General features: G+C 38.6%; 1 protein-coding gene and 1 pseudogene across 1 annotated transcript in view; both read right to left on the reverse strand.

Moving 5' to 3' along the window:
- Positions 1-454: 454 nt before the first annotated feature.
- LOC114091799 (small nuclear ribonucleoprotein G pseudogene) lies at positions 455-685 on the reverse strand (annotated as a pseudogene).
- Positions 686-4,832: 4,147 nt separating this feature from the next.
- The window catches only part of LOC114082422 (galactose mutarotase), a 57,824-nt gene continuing 48,878 nt past the window's right edge, over positions 4,833-13,778 (reverse strand). Inside the window, exons 5-7 of the mRNA XM_071601508.1 lie at positions 8,054-8,195; positions 6,395-6,569; positions 4,833-6,133 (exon numbers count right to left, since the gene is read on the reverse strand). Of these exons, the coding sequence (XP_071457609.1) occupies positions 6,056-6,133; positions 6,395-6,569; positions 8,054-8,195 (395 nt within the window). The 3' untranslated portion in view covers positions 4,833-6,055. The remainder of the gene's footprint in view (positions 6,134-6,394; positions 6,570-8,053; positions 8,196-13,778) is intronic.

Genomic DNA, 13,778 nt, shown 5'->3' on the forward strand with positions numbered 1-13,778 from the left:
ACTATATATATATATGAAAACAACAGTGAGCTCTGGGAAATAAAATATGTATGGGAATGGAGAATATTTAACTTTTTAATGATTGGTACAGTTTGAATTGCCAAAGACAAAACTCTTCCTTTTGCAATTGAAAAAATTTAAGGCACTAAAATGAGGATGGCTGGAAGTCACTATCTTCTTGAAAAAAAAGAATCAAATTTACAGAAAAGTTGCATGAATAGCTCCAAAATAGCACCAAATACTCCCATACACCATTCAAAGGTCCCATTCAAATTTTGCCACTTGTCTCAGTAATGCACTTCCTAGCAAAAGGATCCAACCTGGGCTGGGAATGTAGGTCAGTGATAGAGCACTTGCTTAACATGTACAAGGCCTTGGGTTTCATCCCCAGTGACCTGATTTTTACATCATATAAACAGGCCCTTTGAGAGAAGAGATGCATTTCTGAAAGTCATTATACTTGTTCCAAGGCTTCTAACATGCTGATAATGTTTATTTCCTCAAATTAGACTATTTAGGTATTATTCGGTTGCCCACTAGTTGCCATTTCCACACATGCATCTGTCATAAAATTCATAAAGGGATCAAAGCCCTGCAAAATTCCTTAGACATGTCTGCCACTGTTTAATTTCCATAACCTCTTGTCCACAAATGTTTTCAGCTCAGGAGGGAGACCTTTGCTCATGGCGTCTTCATTGTAGGCTCAGCTGCTTTGAAATGGAATTGTCCTGTAGTTTTTTATGTCGTGCTTTTTGTAAACTACCAGTATTTATTTTATTTGGCATATGCTACTGAGTTATTCTGCCAGCTATCCATTATTTTTTTTAAATATTGATTTTTTTAGTTGTAGTTGGACACAATACCTTCATTTTTATGTGGTGATGAGGATCTAACCCAGGGCCTTCCATGTGCTAGGTAAGCACTCTACCACTGAGCCACAACCTCAGCCCATTATCCACTATTTATTGACACTAAACTTCATCTTTCAAGGTTGGATTGTCATTGGTCACTGAACAGTCACAGTAGCTCAACCTATATGGTATGCCATTTTAGTCTTTATAGTAATGTTTGTGGAATTATTTAAATATTCTTTTTCTTTTTTCCCCTAATTGCCAATTAGGTTTCAATGAACAACCTTGTCTGAATTTCTTTACACATTTATGCTAGTATTTTTATAAAACATTTCTAATGTGGAATTGTTAGATCATGAATTTTAAAGTTTGTCAATACTGATGGATTCTGCTAAATTTCCTTCCAAAAAAGTTGTATTTATGTTTTTACCAATTGTGATGGAGAGGAAATTCTCCATTTATCAACACTGTATATTATGAATCTTAGATTTTTTTCCTGTGTGATAGGAAAAATTGGGGAGTTTCTTTCTTTTTAAAATATTGTGCCAGTAGAACATGCACTGAGTTTCTTATTTATGTTTGGTGCTGGGGATTAAATTCAGGGCCTTGCACATGCTAGGTAAGCACTTTGCCACCAAGCCAAATCCCCAGTCCTTGCACTGGGTTTCTTATCAAAGGATTGATTTGGAGATGTGTTTTAGATCTGCTACTTTCTAGCAGTATGCCTTTCTCCAGCTAATAGCTTCTTCACAAGGACTTTACCACCTATTTTACAGGGAAGTAAGGATCAGATGAAATAATCCATTCAAACACTTCCACAGCCATTACAATGAAGTGAGAATGAACAATTAGTAGAGGAGAATCCTGGCAAAGTGCTAACAGAATTTAATTGTCCAGAGGTTGTAGGAGCTCTAGAGTGATCTAATTAGGCCTCCATACCTGCTCAAATCCAGCCAGGAAGAGAAATAGAACAAAGCTCCAGGCTCCCAGCATTGGTTATTCAGTGCTCTGGCCAGTTTGAGCATTTGTTGTCCACCCTTTCAATACCCTTCATCATAGTCATAGGGAGGGCCTGGGCCTGAGGAGAAAAGAACTTGACAAGTGGCCCAACTTGACATCCTGCCCTACAGATATATGTTCATCTTACAAAGTCTAATCCCTTTGTCTCATAGGTGACAAAACAGGCCAAGTAAAATGAGTAGTACCAAAGAGAGTGCTCAGTGCTCCCAGCTCTGTCATGGTGCAATTTTTTAAAAAATTAATTTGTTATATATGACAGCAGAATGCAATTCAATTCATATTACACAAAAAGAGCACAAATTTTCATGTCTCTGATTGTACACAAAGTAGAATCACACCATTCGTGTTTTCATACATGTACTTAGGGGGTAATGAAGCCCGTCTCATTCCACCATCTTTTCTATCCCCATGCCACTTCCGTTCTTCTCCCACTCCTTTGCCCTATCTAAAGTTCATCTATTCCTTCCATGCTCCCCACCCCCGAGCCATCCCATTATGAATCAGCTATATCAGAGAAGACATTTTGGCGTATGGTTTTTTTGGATTGGCTTACTTCACTTAGCATTATATTCTCCATCTCCATCCTTTTACCTGCAAATGCCATGATTTTATTCTCTTTTAAGGCTGAGTAATATTCCATTGTGTATATTTACCACATTTTCTCTATCCATTCATCTACTGAAGGGCATCTAGGTTGGATCCACAATTTAGCTATTGTGAATTGTGCTGCTATAAACATTGATGTGGCTGTGTCCCTGTAATGTGCTGTCGTTAAGTCCTTTAGGTATAAATCTAGGAGTGGGATAGCTGGGTCAAATGGTGGTTCCATTCCCAGTTTTCCAAGGAATCTGCATAATGTTTTTTAGACTGGTTGCTCCAATTTGCAGTCCCACCAGCAATGTAAAAGTGTGCCCTTTCCCCCACATCCTTACCAACACTTATTGTTGTTTGTATTCTTAATAGCTGCCATTCTGACTGGAGTGAGTAGTTTTAATTTGCATTGCTTTAATTGCTAGAGATGTTGAACATTTTTTCATATATTTGTTGATTGATTGTATATCATCTTCTGAGAAGTGTCTATCCACTTCCTTGGCCCATTTATTGATTGGGTTATTTGGGGTTTTTTGGTGTTAAAATTAAAAAAAGATTTTTTTAGTTATACATGGACAAAATGTCTTTATATTTTGTTTATTTTTATGTGGTGCTGAGGATTGAACCCAGTGCCTCACACATTTAAGGCAAGCACTCTTCCCCTGAGCCCCAGTCCCAGGCCAAGATTTAAAAAATATATACATATATATGTGTATATATATATATATATTTAAGTATATATATGTATATATGTATATATGTATATATATATATAAATTTTTTTTAAGTTGTTAATAGATATTTATTTATTTATTTATTTATTTATTTATATGTGGTGCTGAGAATCGAACCTAGTGCCTCATGCATGTCAGGCAGTGCACTACCGCTGAGCCCCAACCCCAGCCCCATGGTGTTAACATTTTGGAGTTCTTTATTTATCCTAAAGATTAGTGCTCTATCTGATGTGCATGTGGTAAAAACTTGCTCCCATTCTGTAGGCATTCTATTCACTACATTCATTGTTTCTTTTGCTGAGAAGATACTTTTGAGTTCGAATTCATCCCATTTATTGATTCTTGGTTTTAATTCTTAAGCTATAGGAGTCTTATTAAGAAAGTCAGGGCCTAATCCAACATGATGGAGATTTGGGCCTATGTTTCCTTTTATTAGGTGTAGGGTCTCTGGTTTAATTCTTAGGTCCTTGATCCCCTTGAATTTTGTGCATGGTGAGAGATAAGGGCTTAATTTCATTTTGTTGCATATGGATTTTCAGTTTTCCCAGCACCATTTGTTGAAGAGGCTATCTTTTCTCCAATATATTTTTGGTGCTTTTGTTTAATATAAGATAGTGTATTTACGTAGGTTTGTTTCTGTGTCCTCTATTCTGTACCATTGGTCTACACGTTTATTTTGGTGTCAATACCATGCCATTTTTGCTACTTTAGCTCTATAGTATAGTTTAAGGTCTGGTATAGTGATGCCACCTGCTTCACTCTTCTTGATAAGGATTGCTTTAACTATTCTGGTTCTCTTAGTTTTCCAGATGAATTTTGTGACTGCATTTTCCATGAGGAATGTCATTGGGATTTTGATTGAAATTGCATTAAATCTGCATAGTGCTTTTGGTAGTATGGTCATTTTGACAATATTAATTCTGCCTATCCAAGAACAAGGGAGACCTTTCCATCTTCTAAGGTCTTCTTTAATTTCTTTCTTTAGCATTCTGTACTTTTCATTGTACAGGTCTTTCATTTCTTTCATTAAGTTGATTCCCAAGTATTTTATTTTTCTTTGAGGCTATTATAAATGGGGTAGTTTTCCTAGTTTCTTTTTTCAGAGGATTGGTCACTGATATACAGAAATGCCTTTGACTTATGGGTGTTGATTTTATATCCTGTTACTTTGCTGAATTCATTTATTAGTTCTAAAAATTTTATGGTGGAATTTTGGGTCTTCTATGTATAGAATCTTATTGTAGGCAAATAGTGGTAATTTGAGTTCTTTTCCTATCCATATCCCTTTAATTTCTTTAATCTGTCTTATTGCTCTGGCTAGTGTTTTAAGAACTATGTTAAATAGAAGTGGTGAAAGAGGGCATCCCTGTCTTATTCCAGTTTTTAGAGGGAATGCTTTCAATTTTCATGGTGCAATTTTACATTATACATTTATTAGTCTCTCTCGTGAAAGAACACAGTGCCTCACACATTCAAGGCCAGCAGTTTGCCCCTGAGCCCCAGCCCCAGCCCCAGCCAAAGGTTTCAAAAAATATATATACATGTATATGTATATATATATTTTTAAGTATATATATATATATATATTTTTGAGTTGTTGATAGACCTTTATTTATGTATGTGGGTATTTATTTATTAATATGTGGTGCTGAGAATTGAACCTAGTGCCTCATGCATGTCAGGCATCATGAATGCTTTAAAAGACCTAGCATACAGAGTAGGTATTCAGAACATCCATGCTGAAATGAATTTAAAAATTGTATCTTTGATTTATTATTGGTTTCAGAGAAAGAGGAGGTATGGAAAGCTCAACAGTTTGCCATCTTTCTCTGGGAAAATGCTGGGGCGCCTATTGGAGAACATAGAATCCAGAACACACACCATATACTTGTTCCACTCCCCAATGTCCATGCCTGACAAAGAAGAATGAAAGAACTGGAGTCTTCTGGGGATGACTTTATTTCAACTGATTGTAGTAAACAATAGTATAAAATATATTTCTTTAAAAAGCACCAGCCCACACCCGTCATTAATGATTTGATTATTCAGGAAAAGAATCTCCAGCCTCATCTCCATAAACACAACACTGCTTCCAGTATAAATGTTAACTCCAAAGGCAGGGAGTCTAAATGATGGATTCTTTATGGGTATTTGAATGGCTTCTTACAAAAGGGAATCTGAGAAGAAAGGCTGGCTCCCAACAGAGCAGAGAACAGATCCCTTTTTAACCCTTCAGTGACTCATGGAATGCTCTGGCAGACTGGGATAGGTAAAGAAGGGGACTTTAATTTGCATGACCTAAACTCAAGTCCTACTTAAACTTTTTACCAGCTTGCGGTGGGTCACTCAACCTCTGTGCCTCAGCTCCCTCACTTGTCAATTACCTGCTACAGAGGCTCCATCTGCTGGCATGGTGAACCAGCTCATATGACCTTGGAAAACTGCAGAGTGCTACCCAAGAGTAAAGCGATTTGATGTAAAGGAGGAGGAGGAGACAGAAAAGCAATGAGAGCAACATCACAGAAACAAAGATGAGAGATGGAACCTACAACAGTGTATAAGAGTCCCTGGACACCACTTCTGGGCTAAGTTCAGGCCTTAGATGATGACATTGATGGTTGGGTTCACTTGCCCTTTGAACTGCACAGAGAATAAAGCTTGTCATTAGACATGGTCCAGAGCCAGTCACTGGAAAAGGAAATCAATATTCAGACCAATTATAGTGACAGCTACCATTTGTATGATTTAGCACATGATCACTTTTAAATCCTCTAAATCTTCACCTTGTCTCTGGACAGGAGACAGGCTGCTGAGGGGGCCCAGGCCTGGCCATGGACTAGGATGTATCTTCACACTTCCTCAAGCCACAGAGAACTTGAACCAGGTGGTATGGTTGTACTCCTCCCCAGGACTCAGCAGCACAGGAGGGAAGTGGGGCTGTGAAGGGAAGACAACACAGTTACACCTCACTAGCCAGGGTCGTGCCATTAGCCATTCAGGATGTGCTTCTAGACCAGGGCTCTGTGGGTCAGTGCCAGTGTGGAAACAGTAGTATTGGTTTGTGATGAGATAAAGAACCATTCTGAACCAGATAAAAATCTAAAGAAAACAAACATGGACTTTTGAATCATACAGCTTGATTTGAGGGCTGTGACCTTGGACTCAATACCACTTTATCAAGGCAGCCTGGGGCTTTACCTGGTTGATTGCATCAGGCCAATTCTGGGTCTCAAGACAGAAGCCAGAGTGCTTAGGATAGATGGCTCCACTCTTGCCCTTCAGCGTGCCATTCAGGAAGTTGCCCGTGTAAAACTGGACACCAGGCTGGGTGGTGTATACTTCTAGTACCCTCCCGCTTCCAGCATGATACACCCTGGGGATAAAGACAAGCCACATGTGAGTCCAGAGCAGAAAAGCAGACAGAGAGGGGTAGAAATGGAATCCTCTTTGGGACAGGAATCAGACCCAGCCACAGAGAGGGGCAAGATGTATGGAGGAGAGAGAGGTAGGAAGGAAGAATATGATGGAAAGTCTTACAGCCTCCTAGGTGGGGCATGAGAAGGTGGTTTCAAGGATCCTCCATGCAACTTTTCACTCTGATCTTGGCTTCTTTGGGGAATGGCAAAACGGATTGACCCCAGCCAGCTGAGGTAGGGTGGAAAGAGAGGAAACAGGCTGGAAAGAAGCAGTAAGGGCTCCAGAAGGGGCCAGACCTAGGACCTCATGCATGTTGGACAAGTGCTCTCCCACTGAACTATATCCCCAGCACATAAGGCTGAGATTCTTTTTCACAGAATCAGGCTCTCTGCTTGGCCTGGGAGACAACCAGCCATGTCTTTTATAAAAGAGAAGAGATGTTTTTATGAATTAAACTATTCCCTTCCCAGGGGCTGGAGCAGGCTGGTTTTAGGTCTCTTCTGTAACAGTTTTGTTAGGGGCTATGGGTTTTTTCTGATAAACTGTGTCCTTTATAAACAACAACCAGGCCTCTATAGGGGTGAGCTCCTTTCTGGTTCTATACTTGCTGTTGATGGATTATAGATAAAAGCTTGGGTCTTAAGGCACAATACATGCATGAAATAGTTAAGACATCCACACAACATGCTATCTAACAAGAGGCTCAGGGAAACATGTTTGGGGAAAAGGGGGGCAAGATTTGAATCAACAGGGAGAAGGCAGGGGGTTCTTTGGGTGGGGGCAGAGAGAAGAGACATACCCAGGAAGAAGGTGGTTCAAACAGATAGAACACAGGGGGCCTTGGTGCTGGGGCTTGGAGGTGGAGAAGATTTGTATAGTTCTTCCTGTCTGTATTATAGAATTTGAATCATTTGCTCTGATTTCTTTAAAATTCATTGATTCTACAAACTTGTATTGATTATTGCCAGTGAAATGGTACAAGGAACTGGGAATTCAGTGAGAAGGAAAGAGCATGCACACAGACATCTTAGCAGACTGGAGACTGAGGTGGTAAGAGCTGTGAGAGAAGGGGAGCCTCCAAGTATACACAGGGGTGGGCAGGACATGAGTCACAGATGATAAAGTACAAAGGGCTCTGGAAGGTCAAGGAAGGCAATGGGGACTTCGATCAGGAAGCATTAGGGCTTCTAAGAGAAAATGGGCCTTAAAGAACAGTCAGAGAAGAGGAGAGATGGGATGCCACCCAAGTAGGGAATACAGGGATGATGGCAGGCCAGGGAGGATGAATTCACCAAATTCATGGGAGCTTTGAAAAGATGGGGGATGTGGTGTTTTGTCCTCTGTCATGTTGTAAATGCTATCAATATGGTCAGGCAAAAGGTTCCTCAAAGAATTGGTGTCTCTTCTTCCCTCAGAGGCAGGAAGGGAAAAGGACCTGACCTTGCACAGAAATGCTTTTCTTTAGAGTTCTTCAGACAGAAATTATGGTCAAAACCACCGAGGCGGAACTCTTGCAGGTGTTTTCCAAGCTGCACTGGCTTTCTTAGGTCGAATGCAGTTCCTTGCACTGGAGCAACATCTCCTGGTAGAAAGAGAACAAAGGTGATTAATGCTCAGATCAAGCCTTATATACAGCACCCAAAAGACCCACTGGTTCTACCCTCTCAGGCTTCATTTCAATTCGTAAAGGAGATGAAAGCCCAGATCCCAAGGAGAATCAATTATTCGATTTCCTTGATTAGAATATGCTATTGATTATAAAATGCAATAGATACAATATTCAGAGTCATTCAAGTATGAAATGTACAAGAAATAAGGAAACACGTTAATTTCCATGAAAGGTTAAGTTACATAAAGGTGATGGCTGTGTTAACCTTTCACCCAATCACCTCATTGATTCTCTTTCTTTTTTCTTCCTTCTCTCTCTTCTCTTTTTTTTCCTTTTTCTTTTCCCTTTCCTTCCTTTTTGTGTGGTACTAGAGATCAAATACAGGGCTAGCAAGCACTGTACCACTGAGCTGCACCTCCAGATGATGTTTCTTTACTGCTAACATATCTCCAGTCTCCTAACCAAGCATTAGCACCTGGCAGGGCAGACCAGACACTAAAAAAATCCTGCAATAGTGATTTTCAAACCATTTGGGGCCATTATTGGTTAAAGGGACACTGGCAATTACCTTGTCCAAATCACCTCCCTGATCAGTCTATAGACACTCTAAACTGTATCAGAAGATGTTAATAAACCTGGAGCAAATGGATCAAGTAGGATAGTCCAAGGCAAACTGGGATGTATGACCACTCTATCATCTGCCAATTTAAATTCAGTACTTTGATGGAAGCTTTTCTCCAGGAGTGATTCCTGGGGCAGTCAGTCTGGCAAGCACTGCCTCAGTGTGTGTGAGCCAGGTTCCTCCAACTGTCAGAGCACTGGAGTTTTTCTTATGAAGGTGGGCCATCCTGGAGCCTCTTCACAATGATGTGAGTGGATGGACAGTCCTGAGGAGGATACTGCTATGTAGGGATCTTCAACTCTTAAAGCGCAAAGCATAGAAGGGACTGGGACAGGACTCCAGTTTTGGTGATTGTCACATGACCAATGCCCAGAACACCCCTTCATGGTGTTCCACAGCTCAATAGCATTGGAACCTGTAGGTTCTCAGCTCATTTGGTCTAAACTGCTCATGTAACAGATAAGGAAACTGAGACTCATACAACCTGATATCATTATCAACAACCTAGATGTTGATACAACACAGTTCCTCAATTTAAGACTCTTACATTCATATTTTAAAATTTTCAGTCATGCCCTGGTTTAAGGCAGAGATTTTCTTTCTTTATGATGCATAAAATAATGGCAACTTTATAAACAATGGCATCTTAGAATTGATAATATGTAAAAGTTGTTTGTCATATCTTCCATCCTACTAAAAGCACTAAACAAGTAATCAGGGATTTGAGGAAAGAAAGAGAAAGTGGGATTATCTTGAGTCATTTCAATGGGAGATTCAAGGGAGAGATAATTTCTCAACACAAAATCTTCTATACACGTTTGCCAAAACAGCAGTATGGGTTTGTACATTCTTCTGAAAATACATTTTACTTTTAAACTTTTCATAACTTCTTAAAAAATTTTTTCGTGGTGCTGGGGATTGGAACCCAGGGCCTTGTGCATGCAAAGCAAGCACTCTACCAACTGAGTTATATCCCCAGCCCCCTTTTCTAACTTTTGGTTCTCCCCAGATGCGAGACTGAGCCATCTCAAACAGCCCTGAGCCTGGGCATTTTATCAATGCAATGAAATTGGACCACTGACTTTCAACTACCCACCCTCTCTTCCTGCAGAATTCTTTATTTCAGAGAGAATCTTTGTAGGACACTCAATATACTAAACACATTTTTTTATGTCCAGGTATACATATGTGTATAGTTATGTGCCAGAGTTCTAACTGAAGCCAAGGCAGGCTCTGAATAGTGTAGGGGAAAAAACCCAGGACAAAAATGACAGCAGAGGTCCACCTTGTCCCATAAAATCATAGCCCACCCTGGAGTATCCCACGGTTAGGTCCTAGAATATTGCATCAAGCACAAAGAATCCCTAATTTCTCTTCAGCCAGCCAAACACTCCATACACTTTTTTTTTTTTTTTTTTTTGGTGTGTGTGGGTGGTACTGGGATTGAACCCAGGGGCCCTTAACCACTGAGCTACATCACTAGCCCTCTCTATATTTTATTTTAAGACAGGGTCTCATCAAGTTGTTCAGTAAGTGCTGAGGCTGGCTTTGAACTTAAGATCCTCCTGCCTCAGCCTCTGGAGCCACTGAGATTATGGGCATGTGTCACTACCCCTGGTACTCTAGCCATTCTTGAAGAGGAGAAAAGAAAGGGGCTCCATTATGGATCCTATGTGTGAAATATGAAGACTTCCACAGCCTTAGTTGGTTTGCATCATAATGCTACCTTTGCAGCATTTGTTTTAGATGCAGGCAAACTAGTTACTGTGGATTATGTGTCACTACTGAAGGTACAAGAGATGACTTTGGACCTAAGATGAATGTTAAGATTTTAATGATTATTTATTAGTTTATATTAGAAATACACATTTTTATACTTCAGATGGTGATTGCAAGAATATTATTACTTGCAATGAGACTAAGTTAAAAAGTAAGTAAACTTAAAAGCAAATCTTAATACTGATTGCACTTAGACCACATCTAATAGCCTCAAAGTGGGAATGCAGATCCCAAGTCTAGTCATAAACCCTGAGAAAGATTCAAGAACTGTTGTAGAATATCTACTCATTTTTCTTTCCTTGCACTTGAGACAGTGTACTTCTGTATTCTTATCTCATTCCACTAACCCAATAATAACTAACCAACAAGAATATAAAATGAAATGTGGCTCTCATTTCTTATATGTAACCAGTGACTAGATTGGTTATTGAAATCCTTGGCAAATTGGTCATCAGTTTCCACTTTTTATTTTAATTTGAAAAATGTTCTTGGAAAATTTGTGTTCCTTAAATAGTGTCACTGTGTAGAATAAAATGGTCTTTCCAGAAAAAAAATCATTTTTAAGAAAAAGTTTTCTAATAAAATACAGTAAGGCACAAAGTATAAAGAAAGTTCAACAAGGGAAGAGAATAGCACTGCATTCACCTATTGACAAGCTGGTGTCCTCTCGGTGATCTTATCAAGCTGAGTGGTATACAGGAGGGAGGCCTGGTGTTGGGGGAGGTAGATGATGGTGGCTGATCTCTGGCAGGCAGAACCTGCAGTGAACAAGGGGTGCAATCAAGGGAAAGTGAGTTACAGCTGATTTGAAAATCCTGGTCTTGGAAGTAACACACGGAAGACCTAGTGGATCTTTAAAATAGCTCTGTAGAGAGTTGATAGAGCTTCATTTTCCTGTATCCAAGGACTGCACATTTTATATTTGGTATCCCTTATGGCATTTAGAAATTTGATTTTTTGTAAGTAGGGTTCAGTAAGTATTTGTTAGCCAATCATTGTTGAGCATTTTGCACATATTTCTAGTAAAATAAAAATGCAACATCTGTAGACTATAGATTTTGTGGCCATATGTAGCCTTTGCATACCCTTGTGACCTATGAATTGGTAGCTTTTGAAAACACAACAGTAACATTAAAATTTTACTTCATGTTTGTTACTGTTTAATTGAAATTTGTACTTTCTCTAGGCGGAATTTGCATGTGTTACTATATAGTTTAAAACACATGACTTAGGGAAAAAGGAATATGTGTTTTGTAGAAAAATCCCCAGATATTTTGTATAACTCTTTGTTACCTGAAAAAAAATACTGGTATCATGCTATATGTGATTAAATTTTTAGCAACAAGAGTTATATATGGGTGGTCAACAGTGGCTAGACTTTTAATGATTGTAAATAAAGATTATTGGTTGTCTTGATTGAAAAAAAAAAAAAAGAAAGGGGCTCCATTTCTGATCCTTAAACAATGATGCAGTTTAGTCCTTTTTAAAATTTTATTGTCCCAGACTTGTATTATATACACTAAAGGTAAGTACAGACATTAGGTGATTGATATAATCTTTTGGGGTGAGGATTACTTTTTCCTTTCATGTGTTCAGATGGGGATACTTTAGGAACTTGGTGCCTACTATATTTAGGAGAAAGATTTAGCATGCAAAGTGAGGCCATAATCTTAGAAGGCCTAGAAAAATCAGGAGCTTGTACCTTACTCTTCATTAATTAAGTAAAATTAGACTTAGCTTTTGATTCTGGTTTTGAAGATTCCTAATTGCTGTGAGGAAACACTAATGTTTGAGCAAAAGAAGACATACTTCAACTCAGAGATGCAAGCTTTCTGGTGTGTGATGATTGGAGTCTTGCAGTTCACAGCTTTGGGAGTGCCCAGGGTACCAAGCACCTGAGTGAGACACTGATGCTCAGGTGATACACCGTGGCATATGGGTGTCCACTGTTCAACCAAGGGAATTTGGGAAGCATATAAAAGAATCTTTTCTATTACAATCAGCTTCAGGAAAAAATTAAGGAATATAGAATTATTTGGGGAAACGTAAAAAGCATCTATTTCCTTGCCTAGATTCTTCTTTTACAAAAAAATTTTTTTAATAAGTAATATTTACATGTGTGATCAACTTAAATGGTGACAAATGTAAAAGATACAAACATAAAATATTATATAATGAAAGAATTCTCATCTTTATTTCCCACATATCCCACTCCTTCCACAGAAGCAATTACTGTTACTGTTTTTTATGCACCCTTCCAGAAAACAAGATATCCAAACAAGATATCCAAAACAAGGGGCTGGGGTTGTAGTCAGTGGTAGAGCACTTGCCTAGCATGTGTGAGGCACTGGGTTCGATTCTCAGCACCACATATAAATAAATGAATAAAATAAAGGTCCAGCAATGTTTGAAAAAGAAAAAAAAAAGATATCCAAAACAAGATATTTTAGTGTACACAGACACACACACACACTCACACACTTGGTAGCCCATTTCCACCTTGATCTTTTAATTCAATATATTTTAGAGGTTGTTTCTAAAGTTATTCCGATTATTTTATATCTATTTTATTAGATAACTATGCACCCATATTTTTCTCTATTTTTGCTATCATAATTTGTCTACTTAATATTTCTTTTCAGGGGCCATAACTGCAAATTTGATTTTCCTAGAAAAGTATCATCTATATTACTCTGATACTTATTCATAAAGAGTTTAGCATAGTAATAATTTATGGTTCTTTTAGTCTCATCTGTAGAAATTTTCCTATATTCATTTCTTGTTTTGTGTATTGAATAGGTTAGCTAATACTTTATCAATTTTTTTTAAAAATATTTTTTTCAGTTATACATGGGCACAATACCTTTATTTTGTTTATTTATTTTTATGTGGTGCTGAGGATCAAACCCAGTGCCTCACATATGCCAGGCAGGTGCTCCGTCACTGAGCCACAACCCCAGGCCAACTTTTTTTTTTTTTTTAGTGGTGCTGGGAATCAAAACCACAGCCTTTCCCATGCCCTGGATTTGATCCCCAGCACTGCAATACATACATACATACATGTATACATACACACTATTCTGACTTTCATTTGCCTGGTTTACTTTCATATTTTATTTTCAGCCTTCACTTGGTTTGTATACAGCATTCTATTG

This window comes from Marmota flaviventris, chromosome 14 (genome assembly GCF_047511675.1).
Source record: "Marmota flaviventris isolate mMarFla1 chromosome 14, mMarFla1.hap1, whole genome shotgun sequence".
In the NCBI taxonomy this organism is placed as follows: Eukaryota; Metazoa; Chordata; class Mammalia; order Rodentia; family Sciuridae; genus Marmota; species Marmota flaviventris.